We start from the raw sequence: 14,190 nt of genomic DNA on the forward strand, positions 1-14,190 counted from the left end.
ATTGAATCAACTTATTCATACATATGATCTGATATTTTAAAGACACATATAGAATAAGCAATTCGATGGGATTCATCAATATCTGCATTAGAGTCACCACAGATTGCACAATATACATATATATAGTCTCTGATGTCAGATATATAAGCGGAAGCATCTTTCAAGAACAATCTGTATTACTTTTGACTTATGCCAGATAATCATACATGAATCATCTCAATGTTCAAATAATCTGAAATAAATTCGAATTTCAAGTTCATACCTTTTGTAGTTAACTTTCAAGATTCGTCAATTTCAGCATCTATTTCGACTAAGAATCATGAATCAGAGAAGTAATCAGGAAGAAAAAAGGGTCGATCACAGGTGATAAGAGAGAGAGTCCTCTTCGAAGAACATACCAATCGACACCGTTTTTCTTTTAATTTTTTATTTTTTTATTTTTTTTTTATGACTTGTCTAAAGGCTATTTTAACACAAACGGCACCGTTCTTAACTAAAGCCTCTAAGAACCCTAAGAGCCCAGTTCGAAACCCAGATAATATGTTTTCATGTTTTTTTTTTTTTTTTTCGGTTGAATTCAATGGTTGAACCCTACTGGCTCTGATACCACATGTAAGAACAAGTTTATAACACCTTATTCAAGAATCAAAGATTCATCCAATTGAACCACAGCCGATACAAATTTTGTATTTTAAACAGATATGAGAGTCAAAGTTCTTTGAAACATACCTGCATTATTTGATCCTGATGAAGAAGCCATTCCAGTCTTCTTGCTCAAAACCTTCTCCTCTTTAACGATAAGAAAAGCTCTTCTAATCAATAGGTCTTAGAACTCTACAAGCTTACGATCGCAAGAGCAGGGGTTTGAGCTATATATATATATATAGCATTCCTCTGTCCATTCCCTATCAGAACCGGACTGAGACTCAAAGCTACAAACCAAACAGAATTATGAGACACTATAAAGTTCCAATACCGAGTCTTATTCCAAAACCAATTAGAACTTCTCTCAATCCTGTTAACCCAAATCAATAAGGATATCTTAACTAATAGATGAGCTTTTTTCTTCTAGTGCGTGTTTTGTATGCAATGGACGCGCTTTCATAGGGGACCGATTAACACTTCGAACTGTTGCCCAGGGAGACATGAGTGAGCACAAATAAAATGTGCCAAAAACAGCTATAATTAACTAATTGATTCATTGATCTGAGAAGTTTGTCCGGTCCAAGAATACCTGCAAACTGGATGATATTGGTATAGCCGTATAGACATTCAGTTCACTCGTTTCCCTCCTCTCGTTTCCTTTGGAGGATGAAAAAGTAGGTGTGCTATTCACCGGTGAGAATAATGTTTTAATGGATCACATCACGATAGCCCGCAAATTCGTGACCATAATTCCAAGTTTGCAACGGGCCAATGACCCCATTTCGTATATTCGAAATTCATTATATATTGTTATTCTAAATCATCCGATCGTCTGGCCTATTAGCTCAGCTGGTTAGAGCGTCGTGCTAATAACGCGAAGGTCGCAGGTTCGAGACCTGCATGGGCCATCTTCTTATCAACAGTTTTTCTTTTTAAAATTCATTTTAGCATGAATATGCATGGGCCATCTTCTTATCAACAGTTTTTCTTTTTAAAATTCATTTTAGCATGAATATGCATGCCTGTTGTTTTTTATGTAATTTTCTTATCCTCAACGGACGATGGCTAACACAAGTTTATCAATATAGCCTTGACAAAGACCGGAGATAATTTGTTATTAAACCATGGTTCTTATTACATGGTGGTTGTTACACTGCATCAGTGTAGTGTATACTTCACAAAGACGAAAGGCAAAAATTCGTTTATTAATTTTCTGGATTACAAAATAAATTCCCTTGCTCCGATATTTCCAGGACCGATAGATGATCAAACTCCACCGTCTCTCTTGGGCGCCGTACTACTATTATTCAAGTACAAGTAGCTCGCCTTTTGGTCATAAAAACTTGATGCAAGTAGTGGAGAAAATCCTGAATACTGCCCATCTATCTTTGTTTTGCATATGTCACTGATGTATTTCAGAAGCTCGTTATTCTGGACAAACGGTTGGGCTGCGTACTCATCAAATGGTATCCACTGCAAAGCCATATTACACCACACGACTGTAAATATAATTCAAGAGCTTCTATAGGTGCTGTATCTCTCCATTTTCTCTAATTCACAGTCAAGATGTATGCGGCACATCAATTAAGTTTACAACACCGCCAGACTTGTACGGAGTCACGAACATAGAAATGTTTCAGTGCGCAACGCATCAGTAAACATACTTTATTCACAGGGGAAATTGGGAAAGAAAATGACAAGGACTTGAAGAGGTATACACAGTTTAGATTCGTCCTATCTATGTGTAAAGGGGAGTTAATCACTGTCAAGATCGAAATAAATTTATGTCTTATCCTCCCTTAACTAAAAATTACCTGGGCTGCTTCAATCTCATGTTCCTGCGTTTGGATGTCATAGGAAAGGGGTCGCATCATGCACACAAAAAATAAATCTGACTTCTCAAAGAATGCCTTGTGGCTTTGCCTGCAAATTATAACAGTAATGGTATGAATACTATAACTATTCCAAAGAGCTAGAGGAACTACAAAGTAAACATGAGAAACGAGCGATGAGAATCATAAAATAAGCTTAAGGAAAAAGGAGTAGATTAATCATTCAATGTTCTAACATAATTCAGCCAGGAATATTGAGAAGTCTTTAAACCCAATAACAACCATGGCCTAATTTATAAAATAAGTTTGAACTTTGTAGTCATGTATTAGTTTCATAATCATAGATGTCCTATATGATTGTAAATTATTCACCAAAACTACATATTTTTAGTTAATTAACTTGTGAGTCCCTCAATCAGACTGGATTTGATGATTAAACATACACCAACACAGTTTCTCTGAAGAAAACACGATAAGTACCTGAATGCTAGAACTTCGACGAACTCCGAGTCAATCTGAAACCACAGGAAACACAGAAGAATAAATCCGTTTAGGAATCTAATATTTACACTCATATGTAAGGAAGTGTAAATTCAAGGTAAATACTGACTCCAGTTTCTTCTTTGACTTCTCTCACAGCAGCTACACAGATATCTTCTCCCTTCACAAGAGAATGTTTTATATATTGGTTAAACTTGAACCACACTCCATTGCTGTGACAATAAAAAACAAAACTTCCAGGAACGCAGACACACACCTCGTCTACAACTCCAGTAGGGAACTTCCACACACCTGTCCCCTGTAAAACCCCGCTCTTTTCTTGGACTGCTAGCACCTACCATTGAATTTTTACAAAACCCAAAAGTTCCAGCCATTAAAGCAGAGTCATGGAGAATAACAAATGTTGTGAAAGGTTCCAAACATCGCATCATCTCGGAAATAAAACAAATGGATCTCACATAAAATCTTAAAGACTAGAGTAACTCAAACTTGGAGTTTTGAGAAGCAAAAAAACTTGAAATTGACATGAGAGGGGGATAAAATGATCAATTGATAAAGGGGTTGGTACCATAGAATAGGGAATGTATGTATACCTGTCTAGTGTTGGGGTTGAGGACGAAAGCGCCAATTCCGACACGGTGGGTGGCATTGGAAGGAAGGGTGTGAGGCGATTGGGGAATCCAATACACGAGCATCAAATACATAGGCTCTGCATGATGGTACCAGAATCCTTCCTGCAATTCCCAATCCGTTCCTGCCCAACATCTATTAACTACTAGTTGTACTTTTTCACACACACACGTATAAGTATGTAATGTAAGGAACACCACCTTAATTAATTAACTAATCAATCAATCAAATATTGAGCATGAATAAATCACAGAAGTTAGAATGGGAGATTGACCTTGACTGCAACTTCAACAAGATTGACTCGTTCTATAGGCAACTTGATCCAAACACCCTTTTTCCCCTGCACCCAGTTATAAATCGTTCAACTGGATATATAAGAAATTGAAATTCGTAGTAAAATTAATAAATTACCTGAAGCTTCCAGTGGGCAATAGAAGAGGTAAGCAATGAAAGGAAGGTGGCAGGATCCATGGGATCATTGTCGTTGATGTGGACGATGACACCTCCGTAATGGTCATGCATACCACTTAGAACAAGACTTTCTGAACTAGTTTCACCTTCAGCGGCCATTGATAACGTTGTTGTTCGATGTCCACGACGATGCTGAGCCTCATCCCTAAGTCCTCAACCAACACCAACTCGAATAATGTTTTTAATGACTAAAATAGCCTTCTTATTTTCCTCCACATTTATTTTCAATGAAATTAAAATAAAAACGGAAGTAAAAATAAAAAAATAAATCAACACAGATGGCTGCTGATTGTGAGCCTGTTTTAATTCCCTTTCCGTTTACACTCCCAACTGTGGAGTATGGAGAAATCCGGCTACAATACAAACACTTATTCAGTACAAAATAGGCATCATCGTCAACACTCTAGGCAATGCAATTCTCCATTTGACTATGACTCTCTTCCAGTGTTTTTACGGAATTTATCGGTATATTTTACAAATGATGAAAGACACACAGTAAGAAATGTTCAGGAGAGTACAAAATACAAAATCTTTAATGCAGTGGAATTTCAAAGGCCTTGATGATCACAGTTTACTCTCTCTCTTGTGTGCCTTACTGCTATTCACGTACAGGTAGCTCTTTTGAAGAGAATAGCTTCTGGAGGGTAGAGGAGAAAATCCCGAATACGTGCCATCAATCTTCGCTTTGCAGATGTCGTGCATGTACTTTAGAAGCTCGTACTTTTGCACAAATGGTTGAGCTGCATATTCTCAATGCAGAAAGGTTACATTAATCAGATGGGGAAACGAGAAGAAAAATGATGATACATCATTCTACATTTTTAGCTCAACAAAGGGGTTCATACCTTGGCTGCTTCTATCTCTTGTTCCTGCTTCTGGATGTCAAAGGAGAGAGCGGTCGTAGCATGCACAAAAAGAATAAATCTGACTTCTCAAAGAACGACTTGTGACTCTGTCTGCAAATTACATGAATGGTAAGAAGGATATAATTTCCATTACAAAAGAAGAAAAGAACCAAGAACTCAACATCAGAAACAGTTAATGAGAATCGTTCGATAAACTTGGAGAAAGGCAATGGGATTTGTCTGTCAATGTTCTAACATAATGCAGTTTTTTTTCGGTCTGATAAAATAATGCAGTCAGAGGAATGTTCAGAAGTCCTTAATTCCTACAATAGTCAAGGTATCATGACCTAATATAGCTCTTGTTGGAGAGAATCAAGAATTCTTGTTAATCCACGAATACCAAGAAAAGTTGGATTAAACAATCACATGCAATGAAGATAGAACTCTTATCTATAGATTGAACTGAGACATAAAAATCTTGCTATCATCGTGCAGTGCATAAGAGTGAACGACATGCTTCCCCCTAAATACCAGTTGGAATGTAGCTTCATGCTCGCAGGTAAAAATTGCAAATCATTGTACAAAGTAGTCAGATTTAAGTTTATAAGCTTACACATGGCTCCACTCAATTGATAGACAAGGACTTCATACAATTCATACCTGAATGTGAGAACTTCCACAACTCTGAGTCAATCTGAAACAACATAATTAATAACAAAAAAAAGTGAAACGAGAAATCGCATTAACAAGCTAATATTTACACTCACTAAATGGTAAGTCGGAAAACTACTTATCCTGTTTCTTCCTTCACTTCTCGGACAGCAGCTGCAAAGATATCTTCTCCCTGGGAGACGATAAAGTTTTTAATATACGGTTTTAGACTAGACTGAACTCTGAAGATCTGAGAATGGAAAACAATGCTTGTTGGAATGCACACACCTCATCGACTCCAGTGGGGAGCTTCCACACACCTGTCCCACGATATTGTCCACCCTTTTCTTGGACTACTAGCACCTATTGTTGAAATTTTATAAACCCAAAAGCTTTAGTCACGACAGGAGGATCATGAAAAACAATAAATGTAGTGACGGGTCTCAAGCATTATAAGTAACACGGCATTCTTCCGAAAATGGTTGACTGAAAATTAACATAAATGGATCTCACATAACTCTTTAGACATGATAAGCCAATTGTAGGAGTATGCAAGTCCAGAAAATTAATGTAGACATGAAAAATTCACTTATTCAGATGATTGTTCAATGGAAGGAACATAAACACACACACACACACACACAAATGAAGCGAGCAAGATGGAAACTATAGATTTATAACTACATAAAGATAAAAAAGTTCCCTTACTTTGAGTAAATTAAATGAAAGTGAATGAAAGAAGCACTATGTGAACATTTGAGATAAAAGTGAATGGCGGCTGGGGTGTTAGAAATAGAAAATGCATATACCTCTCTGTTTTGATTGATGAGAAAGGCACCAGTTCCGACACGGTGTGTTGAATTTGTGGGAAGAGTATGAGGGGACTGAGGAATCCAATACACGAGCATCAAATAATCAGGCTCTGCATGGTGGTACCAGAATCCTTCCTGCAATTCACTCCTGCCCAATATATCGTAAGTAATCTATGCATATACAGAACAAATTTGAATTATTAACATTAGCAAGAAGAAGAAAAGCATGAACAGAGCTTGACCTTGACCGCAGCTTCAACAAGATTGACTCGCTCTATTGGCAATCTGATCCAAACACCCTTCTTTCCCTGTACAAATATTAAGTTTGGCATATGTTTTTTCTTTCTTAAACTTGGTATTACTAAGGCTTTGTTAAAACTTAAAATTACTATAAGAATCCCAATGAACCGGGCCTACGCCGACGTAAGGGTCTGTATGGAACTGACCAAATGCTGTTGCTTATCTTACCGCATTAGCGGGAGAGGAGTCAGTGGCCACTGTTGATCAAAATTAACAAAAGAAGGGAGGAATGGGCACACACGTGGCACGTGAGATGATCACGCAGTAGGCACGTGACTCCACTGACAAAATTGAGACCTCCGTAAATTCAAGTTTTAAAAGGGCCTTTTACCTCTATTTTACTTTCCATTTACCAAAATTCACTGCGTTTTCACCCACCGCTCTCAAGTTGTCGACCCAAAAACCCTCGCCCGCGCCGCTGTTATCTTTCCCTGGCTTTACCTCCTTTTTATTTTTCCTTTTGTTTTTAAATAAATATGTAAAAGAAATTGAATTTCTCATTTTTACCGTGGTCGTTCCCGGGGGCGTGACGTTTATGGCAGAGTTAACCGGCGGGCGGCAGTTACCGAACTCGGACGCCTTTGGAGAGCACATATCCCCGTTCCCTGAGAGCACATACGACCTTGTGTTCGAGAATCCGACGCCCGCGGTTCCCTCGCCGCCCCAGAAGCTGCGTCCTGTCAGGGGCAGCGGCGGCAGGTCTCCGATGGACAGCGGAGGAAAGCTGGAGGATGTTGGTCCGGCCAAAGTTGGGTCGGGAGACGAGGTGGAGGACGAGTCCAGGTCAGTCTTTGTTTTCTTTAACTCCAATCCAAAGCTTGAATCTTTTTGTTAACCAAACAAATAAAGATTGTTTCTTTATTTATTTATTTATTTTTATCATAATTGTGTTAGCAATGGGGTAATTAGATTAATGGATTATGGTCCGTTAAATTTAATTTGGTGTACTGCTGGTTTTTGTATACGGCATGTCGTGTTATATAAGCACATGATGATGGTTTGGTTTAGTAACTTACTCTCATCGATAAATAATTGTATTGTTTTCCCATACAATGACCCATAAAATTTAAAGATAATTGGTGGTTTGCATATTCCTACATATAATGGTTGGTTGGTCTAGACTGTGAAGTGTGGAAGCTAGGAGCCTTTCTGTCTTTGAGATTAAACTTTGACGTGAGATTGTGACTTGTTGGCAATTTGAAGGTTGATTAGTGTTTTGTTTATTTTACTAATCATAATTTGAAGTTTGATCAGAGTCTCCTAAACAGTTAAAAAAAGACATTGCTTTTTTAACTAGTACCAGTTTAACAGGGTGTTGAAATGTATATTGTTTTAATCAACCAAGTTAGCATTCCCTTACCATTTTAACTTCAACAGCCTGTTGTCTATTTTCGTTCAGTTCATCGGCGGATGATGATGATGATGATGATGATGATGATGATCGTGACAAGTGTTTAAAAGCACAAGGTGAAGAACCCATGAAACGGAAGAGAAAGACAAGTGTGAGGAGCGGAAACAGGCTTGAAATTGAAAGGGTCGAGCTCTTTCTGGAAAGTCTGGTGAAGAAAGTGATGGAGCAGCATGAGCAGATGCATAAGCAGTTGATAGAGGTGATAGAAACGAATGAGAAAGAGAGATTAGCAAGAGAAGAAGCCTGGAAGCAGCAGGTGTTAGACAGACTGAAAAGGGATAAGGAGATAAGAGCCCAAGAGACATCTCGCAGCCTTGCGCTCATTTCCTTTATCCAGAATTATTTGGGCTCTGAAAATCAAGTCCCCCAACCATCACCATCACCAGTACCGGAACAAGCACCCGCACCAGCACCAGCACCAATACCATTATCGGTAGTACCTAATTATGATCATCAACGGGTGGAAGGAAATGGAAAGGCAGACAATGGCATGCAGGGAGACCTGATGTTGGTGAGTAGTGATGCAACGAATAGAAGATGGCCAGAAGCTGAAGTACAAGCCCTCATAACGCTGTGGGCTGCTTTCGAACACAAGTTTCACGTCGCAGGTACTCCAAAAGGGCGCATATGGGAGGAGATATCTGTTAAGATGGGAGAAATGGGCTACGTCCGGTCAGGAAGGAAGTGCAGGGAGAAATGGGAAAACATCAACAAGTATTTCAGAAGGTGCATGGGACCAGACAGTAAACGTTCTGCAAATGCCAAGCTTTGTCCATATTTTCATGAATTGGAGTTGCTCCACAAAAGCGGACTTGTAAGTTTCGGGAATGGCTTTAACCTCACAAGCAACCAGAATGAGGCCAAGATTGAAAAACAGGCGCAAAAGAGTGAAAAAAGGAGTGATGACGGTATTCAAGCCTCTTGTGCTTTAGATAACGGGGATGCAAGTGAAGGCAAGTTTCAGAGAGAGAGAGAGGGGGATGAGTTGAGATGAATGCTGGGGCTCCCCTGCTCTGCTCTTCGATGGATGGCTAATATTATCAATTAGTGGTTTGATTGATGTTTAGGTCGGTCATTTTCTTCTTGAGAATTATCTTATATCTCTCTAGTGAAGGTTAATTTTGTTGTATCTTGATTGAACTTTTTATATCCCATTGAGTATTGACAATTAACTTTCTAGTGCGACTGTATGAAGGGCTTGCATTTAGCAGAGGCGTGGTGTTTGCTTTGCTAATCGAAAGAGGGAGACGAACACAGTCGCAGCCACCCAAATAGACCCAATTCCTTGATCCATATTTTCTTCAAATGTTTAATTATGATACCAGCACTCGAGTAGTGATGAATGTTGAGGAATGGTGGCGGTGGCGGTGCTGCCATTTGCCATGCTGGTGTTTATGTAATCTGCACGATGTTTGTCTGTTTAGGGAAACAAAACCATGCCCTGCCTGACCAGAGTGTAAAGGACATCGTCGCCCTGCCGGCCGTGGGGTTAAGAGTTACGACGTACTCTTTCACGAAATTAAATTATTAAGTTCACTGTATATCTTTTCTTTAATAAATAAATCACATTATATATTTGAAGAACGCGTCTTGGACTGATGAACGTAAGCCCACTACTTTTTTACATTTGGGTCAAAAGAAAAAAATGAAAAGAAAGGCCCAACTAAGAATCACGTGATCCGGTTTGAGGGATCCGTCTCAGAGGTGTTGGACCATTTTACCGAACTCTAAAAATAAATAAATAAAAATAAAATGAATACGCGGCGCTATGATTGCCACGTGGGCTATGTTTTAAAGCAGTATAAAGGTGGACCCTTGCCAAGCAATAGCTGGTTCAAACTTGACTCGAGTCTTCTCCTCTTTCAAAAACTGTTGGGAGAGTGTGAGAGAGTGAGAGAGAGAGTGAGACTGAGAGAGTGTGAGAGAAAGGCAGATCAGGGCAGGAAAATATAATGAAACGATCAGGAGGTTTCCATGGCTACCAAAAGACCGCAACCACCCCAAACACAACCTCTGCTTCTGGTAAAAGCTACGTATTATTTCACATTTCCTACAATATATCTATACACACACATAATCTTCTTTGACATATATGTGCGTGTGGCACTATTTTTATATATCTATTGCATTACATGTCGTTAGATGTATATATCTTGGTTAGTTTATAGCCTGTCGTCTGTCTGTCTCTAAAATCTATCTATACGTGTACACTCTTACAAGGAAACGCATGCATTTGTGTAGATCTTGCACCAATTTGATGATCATTTATTTCACAAGTTAATTTTTAATTAGTTCTAATTCCATTTTCATACAGTTGAGAGGTTTCGGCTCTTTTGTACTCATCCTTCGATATATCGAAGCTCCATTCTTGAAGATTTAATTATCATTTCATTCTGTTTTCAATTAATTGATCAGTGATCACATACAGACATCCTACCTCCTCCCTCTCTTCCAAAGTCGATCTATACATAGATCTGTTCAGATTCCTCGATATATTGATATATATAATCACGATCTGATAATTATGCATTGTGGTTGAGAGTATTTATGAATCTCACATTTGAGAAAGAATGAACATTACATGTGTTTTTAATTAATTGAGTCACTTTTATTATTACTAATTAATTTTACGATGAAATCTTTTTTTTTTTCATTTGAAAAAGATATTGCTGATCTCGTCCTCTTAGGCTCGTAGCTAGAGAAGAGAAAACAGTTTACAAGTGGCAACCATCTTACATGCAATCTGTGACTCCATACCGAACAAGTGGCCTCCATGCATGCATATACATATACTATCACACATCCCCCGGCCCCACTCCACTTCACTCCTCATCCATCCCGCTTTAGACTTCGGACAAGGATTTTCTGCCCTCTCATGCTCTCTTATTTATGTGATCACGGTTAAGCCAAATCAACATTTTATATTACTATTCATTTTTGTTTTATTATCTTTATAAAAATAACAATATAAAATGTTGACGTGGCTTCACCATGATCATATAAAACAAGAGGGCACAAGAAGTGGGAGGGCAAACAATCATTGTCCTTAGACTTCTTGTCTCTGCCTGTATTCCGCAATATTATTCTAATTTCCCATGAGTTTTAATTCTTATATCGATTCAGGAAAGACAAAACCCTAGTTATATATAATACTGAAATACGTCATTCCTTCTCCTTAATTTGCCTTCCAAAAATAAACGTACGTACCGCGGGAACTAAATAGTCAAACTTCTATAGGTTTTATTTGTTTTTAGACTTTTTTTTTTCATTTTCTGTCTGTATATTCATGGCCTTTTGTACAAATGAAAATAATATTAATGAACCAAAACAAACATAAACGTATTGCAAGTATTATCCATTTTCACGATCATTCGTACACTCATATTAATTGAGAGTCCATGCAGGGCTGAAACTATCAGATATCAACGTGAGGCTGGCTGAGATGAACCAATACAGCATGGGGATTGGGAGACAGACTACGGCCACCACCAACGTTAACAATGTTTTCAACAACAACAACGTTAACCCCTCATCCAATGCCAATACCACTAATGGCACTGCCGATGATAACGACTGCATGGTGCGAGAGCAAGACCGTTTTATGCCGATAGCCAATGTGATAAGAATCATGCGCAAGATACTTCCCCCACATGCCAAGATCTCTGACGACGCCAAGGAAACCATCCAAGAGTGCGTCTCCGAGTACATCAGCTTCATCACCGGGGAGGCCAACGAGCGCTGCCAGCGTGAGCAGCGCAAGACCATCACTGCTGAAGACGTGCTGTGGGCCATGAGCAAGCTCGGCTTTGATGACTACATTGAGCCACTCACCCTCTACCTGCACCGCTACCGTGAGATGGAGGGCGAGCGTGGGTCCTCCACCACCTCTTTGATGAGAAGCGAGTCCTTGGCAAAGGGGGCGGGTACTAGTAGTGGTACCAGCAGCAGGGCAATGGATCACCACCAGTACTATGGCAACTCTATGGCGGCTGCTGCGGCTGCTTTTCATCATCAGCATGGCCATGGCCTTTTTGGTTACATGCAGCCGTCCAATGTGTCCGTCTCCAACAATAATGTGAATGCTGCTTCTGCTGCAGCAGCATGTGGATCGTCCACCCAGCTCCAGGGTGGTGGTTCTGCCGCAATGCCAAATGGTGATCACCATCAACCACATGCAAATGGTGCAAATGGTCCAAGTGGTGGAGTGTGAATGCATGAAATGCAATGAAATGAAATCACCAAAGTGCTGACTGGTGAACTGAATAATGTAATGTTAGGTCGGTCCTTTCTCGACAAGTAGTACTGTAATAAAATTAAGGACGCTGAAGTTTTAGTTGTCTGCATTAATTGGGGTGTTTTTGCTTGAATCTTAATCGATGACCGCACTCCATCCGGCATTGTCTCTACGTCTAAACCTTGCAAAGATAGTCGGGACACAAAAAAAACATAAACAGGAATTAGCTCCCAGCGAGGATCGAACTCGCGACCTTTCGCTTACGAAGCGAACGCACTACCACTATGCTATGGAAGCCAATTGGTCTTATTTTTTAATTTTTTCTATAATTAACATTTGTAGATCAACTGTTGCGAAACATCATACACAAACTTAAACTACTTCTGTTATCTGTTCACGCTTAATAATTCGTTAATGATCTAGTGGTATTTCTTTTTACGTGAGAGGTTTTAAGTTTGATTATCGTCAAAGACGAATTTGAATCACATTATTACTAGCCCATTATGAGGGTTAGCCCACATAATATTGTCTGTTCAAAAAAAAAAAATTGAAACTTTCATGTGGAGACGGGAGAGGCCATCATCAAGTTAAGGAACCATATATACTTGAATTTGTTTGGATACCGTTCAGAATTCTCCAACCTTTTTTTATGGCTAAAGCAGTTGCCACCTTGCCGTCGTTTACAACTTTTCTTTCTTCTAGTGTTTTTTCTGTAAATAAATTATAAAACAGAGAGTCGAGTCAAGAGTATGTATTAATTCATGCAAAAATAAACCCCATGGATTTCGGTTGGGCGGCCATCAGATTCAAAAGTAGTAGGTACGCCTATGGGATGGTGGAATTACGAGCTTGCTGAATGCAGAACATATAAATTGCATGTCAAATAGCAGGCTTCCTTCAACTTTCAATGACAAAATGTAATGAAATTTCAATTATCATTCTTGTATTGGTCGTCTGCCGTTACAACAAGACACCGAAAATAGGTGGTGCAATGTTAAACACCAACGTAAACATAGACAGAAAGTCGCATTCTCTTAAAAAATCATGCGATCGGAAGGCCCTTGACCCGAGCACACTGCTTTCTGCTTTCAAATTGCTCATCTTTCTCTTCATTTTCTAACATCATTCGCTTGTTTAGATCGCTGATCTGAATCAGCCGGGCATCCCCTTTTTCTTTGAGGAATCACTTGGAAGAAAGCCTCCTTCCAATCCTTTGTTTCCATATACTTTAGCAGTATCTCAGTCACTTGATTCACAGTTAGCACCTGCTCCCAAAACAACAATTTGATAACTCAAACCTCTATGGACCAACTGGATCGAGAAACGGCGAAAGAAGATATACACATTATGAATGACATATTTCTGTTCTTTGTAAAAGAGAGACAGATAATAGTTGGGAAGAGGACATGTTCAAGTAGTTGGCTATGGGGAGTTTGGCCGTTTGGATACCCTGCTCCTCTGCTTTCTTCATGGTGATCCCTTTCCACCGATTCCGATCCACCAATCCCCCAACAATGTAAATTTTGGTTTGCTTCTCGTTTTCCAAAGCTTCAACGTAGGATCGATCTTCCTTCTCTATGATCCAATTATGAAACCCCGGCAGCTTCTTCAATGCATTCCCCATCTCTCCCTTGCACGCTGTCAACCGCAGATGACCCGGCTCGCTGCACCTTTTGTTCACCGCGTAAAGAAAAGATAAATGAAAACTAACCAAAACATCCTCAAAAGTTTCACTTTAATCATCAGGACAAAACTTGGCAAAAATACCAATCATGCCCTTCATACATCCATACAAGATTGCTCAGCAATGAAGACAACATTTTCAGAAAAATTTTGCATGCCAAATATAAGGTGGCAA

The 14,190-nt window shown here is 39.2% G+C and overlaps 3 protein-coding genes, 1 long non-coding RNA gene, 2 other non-coding genes and 1 pseudogene across 10 annotated transcripts; 3 read left to right on the forward strand and 4 right to left on the reverse strand.

Annotated features, from left to right (window-relative positions):
* The first annotated feature begins 1,479 nt into the window (after nucleotides 1–1,479).
* On the forward strand, nucleotides 1,480–1,553 carry TRNAI-AAU (transfer RNA isoleucine (anticodon AAU)). The gene has a single exon. It is a non-coding gene; the product is annotated as a tRNA-Ile (tRNA).
* A 167-nt stretch (nucleotides 1,554–1,720) lies between these two features.
* Nucleotides 1,721–5,619, reverse strand: LOC126623685 (nudix hydrolase 2-like). The gene is made up of 10 exons (XM_050292642.1): nucleotides 5,585–5,619; nucleotides 4,925–5,035; nucleotides 4,020–4,819; nucleotides 3,883–3,948; nucleotides 3,572–3,712; nucleotides 3,235–3,312; nucleotides 3,088–3,138; nucleotides 2,958–2,992; nucleotides 2,460–2,568; nucleotides 1,721–2,118 (listed from the first exon to the last, which is right to left on the reverse strand). Exons 3-10 carry the CDS (start codon nucleotides 4,176–4,178, stop codon nucleotides 1,912–1,914), a joined length of 846 nt encoding a protein of 281 aa, XP_050148599.1. The 5' UTR covers nucleotides 4,179–4,819; nucleotides 4,925–5,035; nucleotides 5,585–5,619; the 3' UTR covers nucleotides 1,721–1,911.
* Nucleotides 5,620–5,927: 308 nt separating this feature from the next.
* On the reverse strand, nucleotides 5,928–7,078 carry LOC126623686 (uncharacterized). 3 transcript variants are annotated; one of them, XR_007623839.1, is made up of 4 exons: nucleotides 7,019–7,078; nucleotides 6,630–6,695; nucleotides 6,385–6,535; nucleotides 5,928–5,938 (listed from the first exon to the last, which is right to left on the reverse strand). It is a non-coding gene; the product is annotated as an uncharacterized LOC126623686 (long non-coding RNA). The 3 variants fall into 3 exon arrangements; XR_007623840.1 differs by lacking the exon at nucleotides 7,019–7,078 and adding an exon at nucleotides 6,777–7,012; XR_007623838.1 differs by lacking the exon at nucleotides 7,019–7,078 and having other exon boundaries at nucleotides 6,630–7,012.
* On the forward strand, nucleotides 7,066–9,547 carry LOC126623684 (trihelix transcription factor GTL1-like). Of its 3 annotated transcripts, none has more exons than XR_007623836.1 (3): nucleotides 7,069–7,470; nucleotides 8,087–9,165; nucleotides 9,279–9,547. XR_007623836.1 is itself a non-coding variant. In XM_050292641.1 (2 exons), exons 1-2 carry the CDS (start codon nucleotides 7,223–7,225, stop codon nucleotides 9,090–9,092), a joined length of 1,254 nt encoding a protein of 417 aa, XP_050148598.1. In that variant the 5' UTR covers nucleotides 7,066–7,222; the 3' UTR covers nucleotides 9,093–9,270. The 3 variants fall into 3 exon arrangements, 1 of the variants encoding a protein (XP_050148598.1); XR_007623835.1 differs by having other exon boundaries at nucleotides 9,294–9,547; XM_050292641.1 differs by lacking the exon at nucleotides 9,279–9,547 and having other exon boundaries at nucleotides 7,066–7,470; nucleotides 8,087–9,270.
* Nucleotides 9,548–9,955: 408 nt separating this feature from the next.
* Nucleotides 9,956–12,445, forward strand: LOC126624025 (nuclear transcription factor Y subunit B-3-like). The gene is made up of 2 exons (XM_050293020.1): nucleotides 9,956–10,120; nucleotides 11,503–12,445. The coding sequence occupies exons 1-2, from the start codon at nucleotides 10,051–10,053 to the stop codon at nucleotides 12,306–12,308; spliced, it is 876 nt and encodes a 291-aa protein (XP_050148977.1). The 5' UTR covers nucleotides 9,956–10,050; the 3' UTR covers nucleotides 12,309–12,445.
* A 112-nt stretch (nucleotides 12,446–12,557) lies between these two features.
* On the reverse strand, nucleotides 12,558–12,629 carry TRNAT-CGU (transfer RNA threonine (anticodon CGU)). Its single transcript has one exon. It is a non-coding gene; the product is annotated as a tRNA-Thr (tRNA).
* A 569-nt stretch (nucleotides 12,630–13,198) lies between these two features.
* On the reverse strand, nucleotides 13,199–14,152 carry LOC126622981 (uncharacterized; annotated as a pseudogene).
* Nucleotides 14,153–14,190: the final 38 nt, after the last annotated feature.

This window comes from Malus sylvestris, chromosome 5 (assembly GCF_916048215.2).
Source record: "Malus sylvestris chromosome 5, drMalSylv7.2, whole genome shotgun sequence".
NCBI lineage: Eukaryota > Viridiplantae > Streptophyta > Magnoliopsida > Rosales > Rosaceae > Malus > Malus sylvestris.